The sequence below is a fragment of the Rissa tridactyla genome, chromosome 2 (assembly GCF_028500815.1).
Source record: "Rissa tridactyla isolate bRisTri1 chromosome 2, bRisTri1.patW.cur.20221130, whole genome shotgun sequence".
Taxonomy (NCBI): Eukaryota; Metazoa; Chordata; class Aves; order Charadriiformes; family Laridae; genus Rissa; species Rissa tridactyla.
In genome coordinates this window covers 57,030,526-57,045,275 of record NC_071467.1, presented here as the reverse complement: position 1 = coordinate 57,045,275, position 14,750 = coordinate 57,030,526, and the positions used below count along the sequence as shown (strand labels likewise).

Below are 14,750 nucleotides of genomic sequence, written 5' to 3'. Positions count from 1 at the left end.
CGTTGCATTCTGCTGTCTCCTGTTCTTCTTTGAAGTGTGGCAGTATAATATTTTGTTTGATGCTTCCAGCAAACTCAGTAGCTTCTGTGTACAGTAAATTATGCTTAGCTTTTACTAATGACATATGGGTAGACGTTAGGAGACTGAAAATAATGAAGGCTTGTCTTTCTTTCTGGTGTTATTGAAAAGCAAGTGTAAGAGAGTGCCTGTGAGTACTATGCTTCAACAAAATATTCACAAATTGCTCCCCAGGGTGAGCACTGGCCTTTGAGAGGTTCACTCCAGTAAAAACACCAAATCCGAGCAAATCTTTCTTGGTGGCTAGCTACCCAACTAAGCAACACCTTTGTGTTTTGTCTCAAAGTTTTACAGGAGTCAGATGACGTGAGAAAAATGTAAAGCCAAATTCTGTTACCAGCTCACTTGGAGCCACTTGGAGGCAGGGCAGAATTTAACTCCACAAAGTTCAGTCTCAGCTAAAGAAAGAATAGTAACATCAATCCTGCTTTCATTAAATAGTTTTTGGTGACACTGTTTACTACAGATAGAAGAAGTTATAATTATTATACAACCACGTTAACAAGAGCTTTAACTAGAAGCAAAGGGAAGCCAATTCCAAAATTAATTATAAAAAAGGTTATAAAAAATAAAGACAAATTTTGTAATTTTCATGTGTAAATTCTGCCTCTTCGATGAGGTGGTATCCAGTGTTGAGCTCCACTTACATCTTTTTTTGATGAATAACGACCCATTTGTCACTCTGCTTTGAGCATAGTTACACATTTCAAATCTCCTTTTAAACTCAGAAAACTCAGTTATTCTGTGGAGCTGCTTTGCAACAGAAAAAGTTAAATCTTTCACATGTGTTATTGTCATCTCCATTTCCTCAGAAGATGTCACAGGACCTATCAACAAAGGAATAACAAAGGCAGTATTATGACTGATTTCTCTAATCTCGAGTTCTCTTTCTGGTAATGAACACTCAAATATTCTTGCATTGAGAGTATTTACAAATTGTGCACAGCTGTTATAATAATAATGACCTGTAATTAGAGGAAGCAAAAATGAGTCTATTGATTGAATGATAATGCCATCTGCTTATTGGGCCACCCTTGCATGTCTCTTCCCAGGATTACAAAAGTGCTTATGAGCTTTTTTAGAAATGTGAAATGTTTAAAACGTCATGTGAGTTTATTGAGTGATTTTTTTTAATTGCCCAAACAAGAGAAGGGGGCATTTTACATTTCAAAGTAATGATTTCCAGTAAATGTAAAAGCGACTAATTATATCTAAAGCGTCCCTGTGATCATGGATCTAGGATCACAATGGTAAACTTTTGGGAAGGGGCAGAGGGGTTCTAATGAGCATTCTGGTTATCCTTCTTTGGTTGCCCTACACAAAATTCTGTAATGGACATTAGGTCCCTGAGTAAGATGGGCATCTGGAAGTACACAGGGCTGCAGAAGCACAGAAGCTATTCCATTATAATAATACATATTCCTCAGTACTCAGGAGAGGAATTACTGTAGGTATCTGCTCAGTGCTCTAAACACGGGATTTCCAGAGAGAACAACCCTCTTGATCAGTTGCAGGAACTGTAAATTTCTTTTGGAGTTCAGGGCTGACCCTTGTAAATCTTATCCAGGGATGTTATTACCCTAGATAAAGCTCTAAAAGAAGTTTTTCAGAGTACCCTTTGTGGGATTTTCCATTGTAGTAGGGCAGTAATTTTTCTTTACAGTAGCTGGAGGTGTAATGAGGTATTTGTAATGTAATTGTTTGGTTTCTCTTCATGTAGAAATACTGTCATGTATACTAAAGGCAAAGTGCAAAGTTCATATGGGCCAGGAGGAGAAGAGACTGATGTTGATCCTTAACAAGCTCTTTGAGGAGCACCACCAGAAGGGATCGGGAGCTAGCATGGTAGAGCATTCACTGCTGTTTGTTTCCATTTGACTGATGAACTACTTAGTAGATTAAACAGCTTGTTGATTTCAGTACCAAGGTTGGGAACCTACTAAAACCAGTTAGCTGCCTTTATGGGACTTTGCCTATGATTATGAAATAGCAGCTAGACAGAGGTCCTACACTAGATTTCAGGATATCCAAGGTTTTGTATCCAGTTCAGTTTGTATTATTTTTGGTCCATCACAAATAATGCGTTCAGTTCCCAAATCTACCTGTCTATACGTTTTTATAGGAACTGCAGGTGGGAGACCCTGACCTTCCCATAAGGGCGAACAGACAAGTGTGGTCAGGGTGTTTACAGACACCATTTTTATACTGTGCTTCCCTCACCAGATGGGAGAATAGGGCTTGAGGCAGGGAGTACTGGAGAAGTAACATTTGCCTTGGGAGGCAGGAGAAAGGATGAAAGAAGAGTCCCAGCTGGGGGCGATTTAGGAGTATAGGAATGATAGGAAATGTTTGGGATCTTTGCTTGCAGGTGTGGGGCGTGTAGTAGTTCATAAAGGTAATGCTAGTCAGTAACTAGCCCATGGACAGAAAAGAAATAAACAGAAAAATTTGTAAGTCACCCCTTAAACTAATAAACTCTCTGGGAAGGGTGAATTTGTTTAGCAAAAAGGAAGTCATAAAGTAAGAAATTTCCCGCTCACCAAGGATAAAAACACCTCTGCTATATATATCCCCATTTGAAATGGATACCCTATCAACTTTATATAAAATGCTTGAACTTGGGGCTTTTAATGAACATTCAATTTAAAATAACCTAGTCCTTGAATGATTTCAAGAAGCTAATGCTTTTCAAGGTCTCCAAGGGCACAAATTTGAAAAGTCACTCAGGAAGATGTGCTTGGATTAAATTTATGTGACAGTCAATGACTGAGTCAACATCAGCTTTGCCAAGTGTAAATCTCGCCACTTTATTGGTGTTCTCATTTCCTCCATGTTCAGAAGCATGTTCCTAAAGTACATAAAGAATATACAGGCTGTGCTACAGGTGTCATCTCATACACATCTCCTGACATTCAAGGATACAGAGCAGCTGCTCAGTCAATGACTCTTACGATGATTCATCCTTCATTTAAAACAGCTTTAAACCAAATTATTGCAGGGACTCTGTCTGGGCAAACGTTTTTATCTATTTGGATTAATAGATAATTTTTTCCTTTGATTTTTCTGGGACCCAGGTCAGAACTTAAATGTTTTGGAGGGCAGCTGGCATGTGTTTCTTCCATTGAAAATATACAAGCGGGCATGTGCTCCTTTGATTTCAACAGCTGCTCTGCTTAAGGCCCTTGGAAGATTCCCTTTGAACTATGTCCGCGTTTAAAATACTTCAGCACCTTAGTAAAAGGTGTTGGTCATGAAAAGAATAAACTCAGCCCTTGAGATGTAAAATAATGTGTGGATATCATTGTAGCACACAAACAGAAAGGTTATCTGCAAAAATAGATCATCTACTTGCTGCCATCTCCCTGTATTTTAGCACCAAAACCTCACTATACAACAACCTGGCTATACTCCCCCGGTGTACGGGAAAAGGGAAACCTCCTCCCTCATGACCCCCTGGAGTCAGTAACACGGAGCTCCGACTGATTGCCATGCTGCTGAATCAGGCCTCTAGGGTGGATCTCCTGTTCCTACAGGAAGCAGCATTTGCTGCTTCATCAAAACCCTGCACCATGCAGACAGCCCTCCAGGTTTGTCTGGAGGGTGCTCGTGTGCCTTTGCGCACAGACAGAAATAATGAGGTGGCTTGTAAAGGGTCTTGGCCAAATGAACTGGCAGGGCAGAGGTGCCCCTGGCATTTAATTCTGTTTTTAAGGAAAGTATTTCACAATATCTTTGGGATCTTCGTGATACTTTTCTTGTATTCAAAGACCAAAGTACGCTTTGAGCCTCAGCCTATTCTGTCAAAAAAGACCGTCAGTGAGCGTAGGCCTTAGGATAACTAACTGCTGCTTTGCTCCACATATCTTGCTGTTTTCCTCCCCATTTTCCTTAAGGCAATAATTGCAAACTGTCACTTCATGCCAGCAGATTTTTTTCCTCACTTAAAGCTATCAAGACGAAAGTAATATGGAAAACGCCATTGCAGTTCCCTTCTGACCTCTTTCCCAATTCTCCGTGCCCCTGGACAAACATAACGCTTGCCAGAGAAGCAAATCCCCTGCTGCCGCTGCTCAGGTGTAACACAGATGGACTCAAAAGAAGAGAAGTAGAGTGTAAATCCTGCGTTTTGGGGTCCTTTCTTCTCTCATTCTATCTGAGAGATTCAGGCAGGTCACTGCATGTGTTAAAACACCAGGTCCCTCAACTTATTTCATAGACATCTGTGTTTTTCAAACATTTTTACAGGAGAAATAATGCTTTTACCTACCATATGTCATTAATGTATTTGCTTCTTTCCTGTTGCTATGTTGTATGCTTGTATTTAATTATGTACTTTCTTTCTCTTTACTCATCCAGTTCTTCTTCTTTTCTCCGGTAACACATAAACGCTCAATGTATGGTGTATGTCTCTGGTGTCCTGTTGTATTTGATAAGTGAAAGGAGATAAGGGTTTATTATATCTGTTCTTTCTTTCAAGATGTGCATGTTACCAATTTTGAAATAGTTTTTAATCTGTGATTGAAATAAATGAAATCTTCTGGAAGGAATCATTAGGGCTTATTAATAAATATCAAAATAAAAGCCATCCCACGCAGAGCAGGTTATATTTGGCATGCATCTACTGGCTAAGTAACATATCCGATTTGGCACTTTGGTTCGGAAAGAGGATTAGCCAATGTCTGACAGCTATTTTTCTATTTGTGGAATATGAGCTTATTCAGTTTTAAGGGCTCTTTTAGGAAATTGGCTTGTACCTGTGTAAAAAGGTTCAGCACAGTATATCATTAATAAAATAGGATTTGTGCAAAGGAGGTCACTTCCCAAAACATTTTTGTGGGATATGGAGATTTCAGGGGGAAACAAAGAAAATAAAACCTCCTCACATATGTAAGTGGGTGCCCCTGGAAAGCACGTAGACCCCTGTGTTGGTTTCATATCTCTTTGAATAGGGAATAGATGGTTGTTAGCCTTCTATAGCCCCCATAGGAATATGACCGTGAGCCATCTGTGTGTAGAAGTGTGTTTACATGGCGACTCTAAACAAATCCTTATCTTCTCTCTGAACCTTTTTTCTCAGTGTCAGTGTTTTGCTGCATGGCAAGCATATTTGTTTACTGAACCATGTGTATAGTAATATCATTTGTATTTAACACTGTCTTTATAACTGTTTGCGCTGCTAGCTGCTACACTGAAGCAACCATGCTGTTCTCAAGGCAGTCAACCCTTGATGATTTAGATGGACCAGACACTGTTCCTAAAACAAGTGAGCGCGCTCGACCTAGGCTTCGTAAAATGCAGAGCATGGATATGTCCTCCTCATCAGCTGACAGTGGCAGTATAGTGTCAAGGTGCTTAACTCATGCATGCTTTGTTCACTCATTTACCCATGCCATTATACTTACTGTAGCGTACATAAATTTGCGTTTGTAGATACGTGGTGTACAGAGTGGTTTGCATGGTTAATGGAAGCTTTACTCCCTTCTGTGTTGTGGCACAAGTCTGAAATTCAAAGTCAGGGTCATAATCTAGGGCTCATTTGCTGTTTCACTTCTTATTCTGGTTTTTTTGTTTGTTTGTTTTGCTTTTCGTCCTTAATTCATGTATTTTTAAAAGTTTTTCCATTATATTACACTGGCTGTCTAAAACCAGGCTGAAGTCTGTATTTATTCAGCTAAAAAAGCGCCTGATTTGCAAAGTTACTGAGCTGATGGTTGTTCCTATTAAAATTGGAAGCTGGAAGCGAAGTTTCTCAGCTAATCGGTTACCCTAAATACGGACTTAGGTGTCTAATTTTAGAAACTAAGATAGGCAAACATTAGCCCTACCCTTTCAATTTTTACTTTTCCCCATATAGGAAAGATTGCTAAATATGTTTTGATTACTTTACCATTGATTTACAGTCTGTGAGGTGTTGGAATTAAGAAAGGGAAAATTACTATGAAAAGATAGTGAATAATATTAATATCCAGTGCAAGAGAGAACTGGTCAGAGCCATTCACTCACTTTTTAGCAAGTAAAAAAAAGGGGTTTATATGACATTGGGAAACAGTGTTTCAACTCGTATTATAAATATGAATTTTTATGGCATACTAGATCATTCTTTTTCAGTGTTTAAAGTGTTTTACAAATTTTTGGTATCGGTTTTGAAATAATGGGATTTTATGGGTTTATGCTTTTTAACCAGGATGAGTGCTAACATGAATCATCAAAACATACATCCTAATAATTGTGTTACACGTTCTGATCAAAAGTCTGCTAGAAATAGTGATCTCACGTAGCCACAATAAGTTTGGAAGCAGTGTAAAAGGAAAAGAGACGGGACTTAATTTTTAATTTTGGCAGGAGGTGGTAGTGCCAGCTGGCTTTGCCAGTGCCAGGATTTTTTAAAAGGTTATACTTTAGGTGGAAACATGGCCCCATTCATTTCATAGGAGCTATGTGAAATCTGTTTTTGTCTCTGTTGAGATACAAGAACATGCTGCCAACAAAAGACACTGGGTGGATGCCTATTGTCTAACCTATGGAGAGGAACAGGAACAGAGGCTAAAAAGAGGAAGAGTGATGATCTAGGGGAGAGGTGATAAAATACTTGTGAGGGATGAAAAGGGTGAAAGCAAAGCCAAGAAAATATTTTTTTAAATGATGGTGTCCAGATTCCCATCTGGAGTCATCAAGCTGCGTGAATTTACATCAGCTGAGACTACTGCAGAGCACAGAGCATTAAGAGAGAAAGTGATTACGGACACGCAAATGCGAGAATAAGCAAGGTGAACAACCAGAGAACTGAACAGAGTGAATAAGAACATCTGAAAAAGAAAATAGGTACATACAGAAGAAAAGCAGGCAGGTAAGGTAAAAATGGAGGCTGTATTGAAGAACGTAGGGCAATCTAAAGGTAAGCAAGATACTCCATTACTGGAACAGTTTTGTAGTCTGGATTGTATTTCTCAATGTTTGCATTTTACTTGGAATCAGACGGGTGCTGCCTGTCATTCACCATGGAGCATGCTTTAAGTAAATGTAATAGCAAGTCCTGATCCTGGTCTGAAAGTGTTTTAACTGCTTTCAGAAAGTTAATGTAGTTTCTCTTGATGATGATATTAATTTGCCCTTTGCTGGTGTGAAAAGATAGTGAATCACTGTGAGTTCACTGGGTTGTCATTCAGGGGGCAGATGGACCCAGATGGTCTGTCTGGGTAAGAGGCAGTCATTATGATACATTTTCTACCAAATTATATGAACTTCGAAGGCCTGGGAGTGCAATGGGGTTGTTCAGATGCCTACATAAAGGTACAATTAACAAACTTTTCTTGGTAATGAGCCTCGTAAGCCTCAACTCTGTCTCTTCGTCCTGTCCCCAACAGTGAACCTACGCAGGTCACCATGCTCTATTCTCGTCAGGGGACGACAGAAACCATTGAGGAAGTAGAAGGGGAGCACGAAGAGGAAGGAGCTCATTCTGCATCAAGACAGGAGGAAGAGGAGGTGGAAGATTATAGCCTGGATTCAGAAGGAGCTGCATATACTCCTGATACCGATGTGCCATTGTACTCCACTGTGGATAGCAATGCAGAAGCTCCACCTTCCTATAGCAAAGCTGTCAGCTTTGAACACCTTCCCTTTGGCTCCCCAGATGACTCAGCCGGTAAGAGCCTCATGATGGTGAGCCCAGACGACAGTCGAACGGACAAACTTAATGATACGATTCTCCCTCCGTTGACGCACGAGCTAACGGCGAGTGAGCTGCTTCTGAACAAGTAAGGACCTTCAACAAGGAAAAATTGCTGGTCCCAGTTGGTGAAGTTTTGACATTATTTTGGGGTTTTTTTGTCTCAGAACTAGCCTACAGTTTCTGATCCAAACTTTACGCTAAGTTTGATTTAAGGGAAGAAGCTCATTTCCTGTGCAGTTGTTCTAATTACAGATTTCTAAAATGATCCAAATTCATGTTGGAAAGAATCTCTGCTTTCTCCCCAGATACCATAGCTAATTGTTCCAATTAGCATAGGAGTTCTGTGCTGCAATTGTCATGGGGTCAAGGGCTTTTCTAAATATTCCTTGTGGAGAGGGCTTCTCTTCTCCAGGCAGCTATGATTTCAAATAAGTTTCCTCCAGGGCTATCTGGGAAAATGTTTCTCCTTTAATTATTTTGGATTACTATAAGGGAAACTCTGGCCTTTGGCAGAGTTTGTGTTTAAGCCAGTAGAGAGCGAGGGAGACCATCTTGCTAAGTACTTTCATAAGGTATAGGGTGCTCCCCTCTTTGCCCCTCAGATGCTGGGCTCAGTATCACAACCAGCACTGAGGTGGGGATGGTGCTGCTGCTTTTTTTCCTCTGCTTTCTGGCCTGACTCAGGTAGGGGAGAGCGTCCCCAAATGCAAGGCAAAATCTTAAACCATAGAAATGCCTTTCAACCTGACCTCATCTGGAGAGATAGAGAGGCTTTGTATCTGACTGTGAAGATGCAGTGTCTTTTCTTCTGGTTTTCCATAGTCATATGTGCTTTTCAGTGAGATCCTCAGGCCAGGTCACTCTTCATGAAAAGCAAAGAGAATTATGAATGTATGCGAAAGTCATATATTGATTTCTTGCTGCCTTTTATAGTTATTTGAGTTAGGTAAAGGGGAGAAGATTGGACACATGTAACACTCAAGGGCATTTATTATGTTTTAATCTTATGTCACAGGACTATCCATAACATATATCTCTTGATGGACCTCTGGAGTTTCTCCAAATTCCCATCTGTGTTGATAAATTAGATATGAATCCAGACAGGGCCACACCAGCATGGTGTGATTGGCATGAGATACGTAGGTTGGGCAACTGTAGGAAAGTGGGGGTTGTAGAAGTTCTTGGGGCAGGCCAACTCTCTGGGTAAATTAAAAAACAGCAGAACAGTGCTTTTAGTTATTTTGCCTGAAATTCTTGTTTTCTGAGCTTAGAATCATGCTATTTGATTATAATACCAAATACCATCCTTTTTTTTTTTCCCATTCCAGAATTTTGTACTTTTTCAAAAGGAAAAATAGTAGCAATTTAAAAAGCAGCTGTTGTGAAATTAATTTTCATTTCATTTATGGTACTCTGCTCCTCACAGGATGTTTCATGATGATGAGCTGGAGGAGTCAGAGAAGTTCTATGTTGGTCAGCCGCGAGTCTTACTTCTTATTTATGCCCTGTACAATACATTGGTGGCCCGGTCAGAAATGGTGTGCTATTTTGTGATCATCCTTAACCACATGATCTCTGCCTCCATGATAACCCTGGTGCTTCCCATCCTTATATTCCTTTGGGCCATGCTGTCCGTTCCTCGGCCAAGCAAACGTTTCTGGATGACAGCCATTGTCTACACTGAGGTATGCTGCAGTTTTTGCAAGCCATGTCTAACACAGAAGAGTTAAGTTGTAAGCTCTGCATGGTCTTTTTTCTGGGTTGTTTTCTCTAGGATCAGGGGACCTTGGCCCTTCATATTAATATAAATATTTGCTAAAGTCCTCAGCAATTTCTGTGGTATGAAAAGGTCTTGTTTGTGTTTTTCTTCACTGCAATGAGCAATATCCTTCCTGGCATGTAAAGCAGTTATCACAAGAACAGACCGTTTCCAAACAGCTACTATATAATCGGTAATCAAGAGACAGTATGCACTGCTTGTGGTATCTCAGGTACCACTGAGCAGCGTCTGTTGGTAAATTTTGATTGACTTTCTTACTGAGGAAACGTGAACTGTTGTTCCTCTGTAGCAACGAATGTTCTTGTTTATCTTCTCGTAAAGCTGATAAAGTAGTCATATTTCTCCTCTCTTAATGCCAGGAGGTTAGTATGTCTGCCATGCTTAGAAAACACCCCAAGCGTATTGTGTTTCTGAACAGGTGGCCATTGTCATCAAGTACTTCTTCCAGTTTGGCTTCTTTCCTTGGAATAAATATGTGGATTACACAAAAGATAAACCTTACCATCCGCCCAATATTATTGGCATTGAGAAGAAAGAGGGTTACGTGCACTATGATCTTGTTCAGCTCCTTGCTTTATTCTTCCACAGATCCATTTTAAAGGTAATTTGAGTTCATGTAGTTTCTTATTTGATGTTTAATTTTTAGTTTTAATTTCTTTAGTCACTGATGTGATATCCCAACACAAGGAATTTGTCTTCCCTCTTGTGAACACATGGCTGAGTTTAGCAATGTCTGTGATAAATACCGTGACAGAAATGTAAGGTTGAAACGCTCACTTCTTCTTTTTCCACTAGTGCCATGGATTATGGGATGAAGACGAGAAAGGGGACAGCTCCAGTAATAAAGATGATACTGATGACGAGCTCTCTCTGACAGGAGGCAGGAGAGACTCTTCTGCCTCTTTGAAATCTGTCAATCTTGCGGCATCGGTGGAGTCCATCCATGTCCACTTCCCCGAGCAGCAAACCGCCATCAGGAGGAAGAGCTCTAGCAGCGTATCACAGCTTTCGCACAGGTCCAGCTTCTCCTCACACAGATCTAAGAGAGGTAAATGTCATGGCATGGATTTAAAGAGCAAAGATTCGTTTCCCATAGGATCATCCTGCTAAAATCTTGTGCCAGTTGCTTTGGAGATCCCAGAGGCTACTGAATGCTGCTGCTCCTCAGTGGGGAAATAGGATACGAACCAAAGTATCTTCATGTTTGAACACACTCCAAGCCTTCTTAAAGTTCAAATGGAGAGCCATACTTTGTGATTCACTATGTTTTTAAAATTACATTATCCAAAAGCTGGGAAAGGAATACTCATTGTGGCCCAGATCCAAAATTTCTAGTTCGGCATAATCTCCAGCTAGAGAGAATGTAAAGCATATGTATTTTTCATATCTACATTTGATGATACTTGGAAGTGAGAAAACGTTTTGATTTGGTATATTGAAACAGTTTACCTATCCCACCTTGTGAAAAGGATGGGCTTACTCTAGCCTGAATGTATATACTACTAACTGAGATGACTGAGTCAGACTAATCAAATACTTGCCTTTATCGCTAGTTTTCTCCTTTTATACTTAGTAATTAATTTTTGATCTGCCAGGGCTTAAAGCTTTACTGGATGCTCTCAAGATTTTATCATATTGGAAAAAAAGCCTAAGAATTAATTTCAAAGCTTGTTTCAAATGTGGGACTTACTTATATACGGGATGGAAGTCTCAACATTTATTACTTTCTAGTTTTTGTACTTAAACTTTGAATTTGGATTAGCTTCTCTGTCTTCTCTTTCCCTCCCTCTTTTTTCAGGAAGTACCAGTACACGAAACAGCAGTCAGAAAGGAAGCAGTGTTCTAAGCATCAAGCAAAAATCTAGGAAAGAGCTTCTTATGGAAAAGTTTCGAGAACAAATGATCAAAGCCAAGGCCTTTACAATTAAAAAGTGAGCAATGTGAGAAGTTGTGTGGGTTTGGGGGGAGGTTCCAAACTGCAAAGCAGTAAAACAGCATTTTAAAGAGAGCGGGTTACTACTACTTTTAATTCAAGGGGATGAATAGGTATGTATACAGTTCATTCTATACAGGTGCTTTCACTCTAAGTCTCACCAGCTGAACATCAGGCAAATCAGCAGTTGTTCAAATAGCTTCTGCCTGATAAAAAAGCCAAATACCCTGTGTGAACTTGGTTGGCTATGTATATTTCTTCAGTGATTTACAAGCAATCAGAACGAGAGACAGTGTCTGTGAAGCCCTGTGAGGGCTGTCAGGGTAGATCTTAGATATCTTTAGAAACACTAATCATATCACACTCAGCCTTTCTTTTATTCAGTGCAAGTTACAGCATTGTTAAATCACATTGTGGTCTGTGTTGTTTTAGGACCCTCCAGGTGTATGTGCCCATCAGACAGTTTTTCTACAATCTTATTCATCCAGACTACAGTGCGGTGACTGATGTGTATGTGCTGATGTTCCTCGCAGATACAGTGGACTTCATCATCATCGTGTTTGGATTTTGGGCTTTTGGGGTAGGTCATAGAGGCATCTATCTGTAAATCCTTGGTAGGATTTACATGCTGTAGGTGCTAAGTATCATGTGAGTGTCCTCCTTCCTCGACCGCTCTGTTATGTTTTCCTTTTCAGAAACATTCTGCAGCAGCAGATATCACCTCTTCGTTATCAGAGGACCAAGTCCCAGAGGCATTTTTGGTGATGGTGCTCATTCAGTTTGGTACCATGGTGGTAGATCGAGCACTGTACCTCAAAAAGACTGTCATGGGAAAGGTTATCTTCCAAGTCATCCTTGTTTTCGGAATACATTTCTGGATGTTTTTTATCTTGCCTGGAGTGACAGAAAGGTATAATCCTTATAATCAGACAATACGGATTGAATACTGGTGCTCTACAAAGTTGTTTGTATTTCAATTTTAGATGGTTATAGCTAAGCTTTGGAATCATAGACGGTTTTCTTCTTGGTCTCTTTTCTAAGCAAAGTGTTGGAGTACCTTTCCACAGCAATAACTGTGGCCAACATAAGTTTGAGGAAGAATTAATTATATAAGTATGTACTGAAATATTCTCAACTTAGGCCAAAATGCAAGCAGGTGAAAGAGAACTTGCCTGTAATTGAGTGATTAAAGCCCTCAACTGAGACAATGTTGGCTTCTGATTCGGTTCCCTACTCCCAAGACTGCTGCATGCAGGTTTAGAAGAGTGTGTAGAAAATGTCTCTCTCAGAGTAATTTATAATTTGGCTGTTTCCTGGAATGTGTGAACTGTAGATTTAAATCTCTGTGGACTGAGGAATGTCTAAAACCTGTGTCTCTTCTGAGGAGCAAAAGTTCTCCTCCCCTGCTCCTGCCATGTGGCTCTGGAGGTGATGTGGAGGTGATCACCTGCTGTGTGAAATCTTGTATCGCACGTCTGCTCACGTTCACCCCCAAATCTAACATTTCTCATTGTATGGCTCAAGGCAGTTATCACCTTGGTCTGCACTGCAGACGTGTTAAGGTTCCTTCTCTACTGCTTGGCTAACTCCCCTCTTCTTTAGGATTTTTAAATTGCCTTGAAGTATTTAGCTCACTGCATTGACTATACAGGGAATCTGGGTATGTCAGCTGGGCAAATTACACTTCATTAACAGTCAAGTTACTTTGGAAACAACAAAAACAAAATAGGTGCATAGTGTAAAGAAAGACCGAAAAGTCTCACTTCCTCTGAAAAACAAATGTTTTCTTTTTCCTCAGTGCAGTAGTAATTGTGCCCCAACTTGAAAAAAAATGCATTTTTCAAGTGGATCCCCTGTCTACTGAGCATTAAGAATTGATATGAAACTTTTGGCTTGATTTAGTCACTTGAAAGACAGTAACACTGGTTTGACTTTTTATGTGCTTTTATGAAATTTATCAAGTTGTTAATCTCAAACCTGCATCTGAAACCTCCTGTATTCCTTCTAAGTCAGGCTGATTCTTAGAAGCCCCTGCAAATTTCTTAATGAAAATAGTTTTGCAGTATGTAATTGAAAATATCAGACCATGGTGGGCTCACAAATCCTGTCTATCATGCTATTGAACTGCAGTCAGAAGCGGCACATGTTCACCAAGTTGGTAAGGGGAATGGAGCACATGGCGTGTGAGGAGAGGTTGAGGGAACAGGGTTACTTGACTCTGGAGAAAAGAAAGTGAAGAGCTGTCCTCAGCTACCTATTTAAAGGGCATTGAGAAGAAACTAAGCTCTTTTCAGATAGGACAAGAGGCCGCAAGTTAAAAAAGAGAAACTCCAGTTAGAGGTGATGAAAAATCTTTTCACCGTGACGGTAGTAGAACACTGGAGCAGGTTGCCCAGACAGGTTGTGGGATTTCCATCTTCAGAGATATTCAGAACTCAACTGGACAGGTGCCAGAACAATTTGGTGTAATTAGACCTGATTCAGGCAGGGGAGGGCGAAAAAATTGATCTTCAGAGGTCACTCCAACTTAAATTCCTGTATGAGTTCATGACCTTGGGGGTGCCCCCGTGAACACAAATAGCCATTAAAACTGCCTAGGTGCAGTCCATATGTCAGCCCTCTGAAAAGCCAACGGAAGGTGTCTACCCAGAGCTCAGAGGGCTGTGCCATCATGGGAGGCGAGAGCAGACTGGCCTGTGTTGGGCAGCAAGACACCTCTGGCACCTGGAGGGAGACCGGGAGCCCCAGAGCCCTCTGTCTTTGGGAAGCCTATTCCCAGTCTCTCCCCTGTGACCTTGAGGTGACAATAGATGCTGTTTATAGACTTTCTCATCCAGCGTCTTTCAAATACTATTTTAACCCTGCAGTGGGGTTTTCACAGGATCTCAGGAAAGGGAAACTGCCAGGAGCACAAAACAATTCAAGCTAATTTGGTCATATACAGATACAGAGCTCATCATTTCCCTTTATCTGTCTTTTCCGTTACAGGAAATTTAGCCAGAACACAGTTGCCCAGCTCTGGTATTTTGTGAAATGTGTTTATTTTGGCTTATCAGCGTATCAGATACGCTGCGGATATCCAACTCGTGTTCTTGGCAACTTCCTCACAAAAAGTTATAACTATGTCAACTTGTTCTTATTTCAAGGGTAAGTCTGGACCTACTGCCCTACTCCTTTCTTTTGTGAAATATAGATCTGCTATCATGAGATACTGGAGTTATTCATGACTTGTCTTCACAGGCTGCTGGAAATGAGACAGTAAATTTTGCACAGCACACACTGTATAT

The 14,750-nt window shown here is 40.4% G+C and overlaps 1 protein-coding gene across 7 annotated transcripts in view; it reads left to right on the top strand.

Moving 5' to 3' along the window:
- Positions 1-14,750, top strand: part of PIEZO2 (piezo type mechanosensitive ion channel component 2) — a 320,464-nt gene that overhangs the window by 290,921 nt on the left and 14,793 nt on the right. For 6 of the 7 annotated variants that reach the window (XM_054192479.1, XM_054192473.1, XM_054192475.1 and 3 more), the window contains 8 exons: positions 7,443-7,835; positions 9,177-9,435; positions 9,949-10,131; positions 10,326-10,578; positions 11,329-11,461; positions 11,896-12,043; positions 12,159-12,373; positions 14,452-14,610. In XM_054192479.1, the coding sequence (XP_054048454.1) occupies positions 7,443-7,835; positions 9,177-9,435; positions 9,949-10,131; positions 10,326-10,578; positions 11,329-11,461; positions 11,896-12,043; positions 12,159-12,373; positions 14,452-14,610 (1,743 nt within the window). Of the gene's footprint in view, positions 1-5,258; positions 5,427-7,442; positions 7,836-9,176; positions 9,436-9,948; positions 10,132-10,325; positions 10,579-11,328; positions 11,462-11,895; positions 12,044-12,158; positions 12,374-14,451; positions 14,611-14,750 lie in introns of all 7 variants that reach the window. The other variant, XM_054192478.1, reaches the window with a different exon arrangement.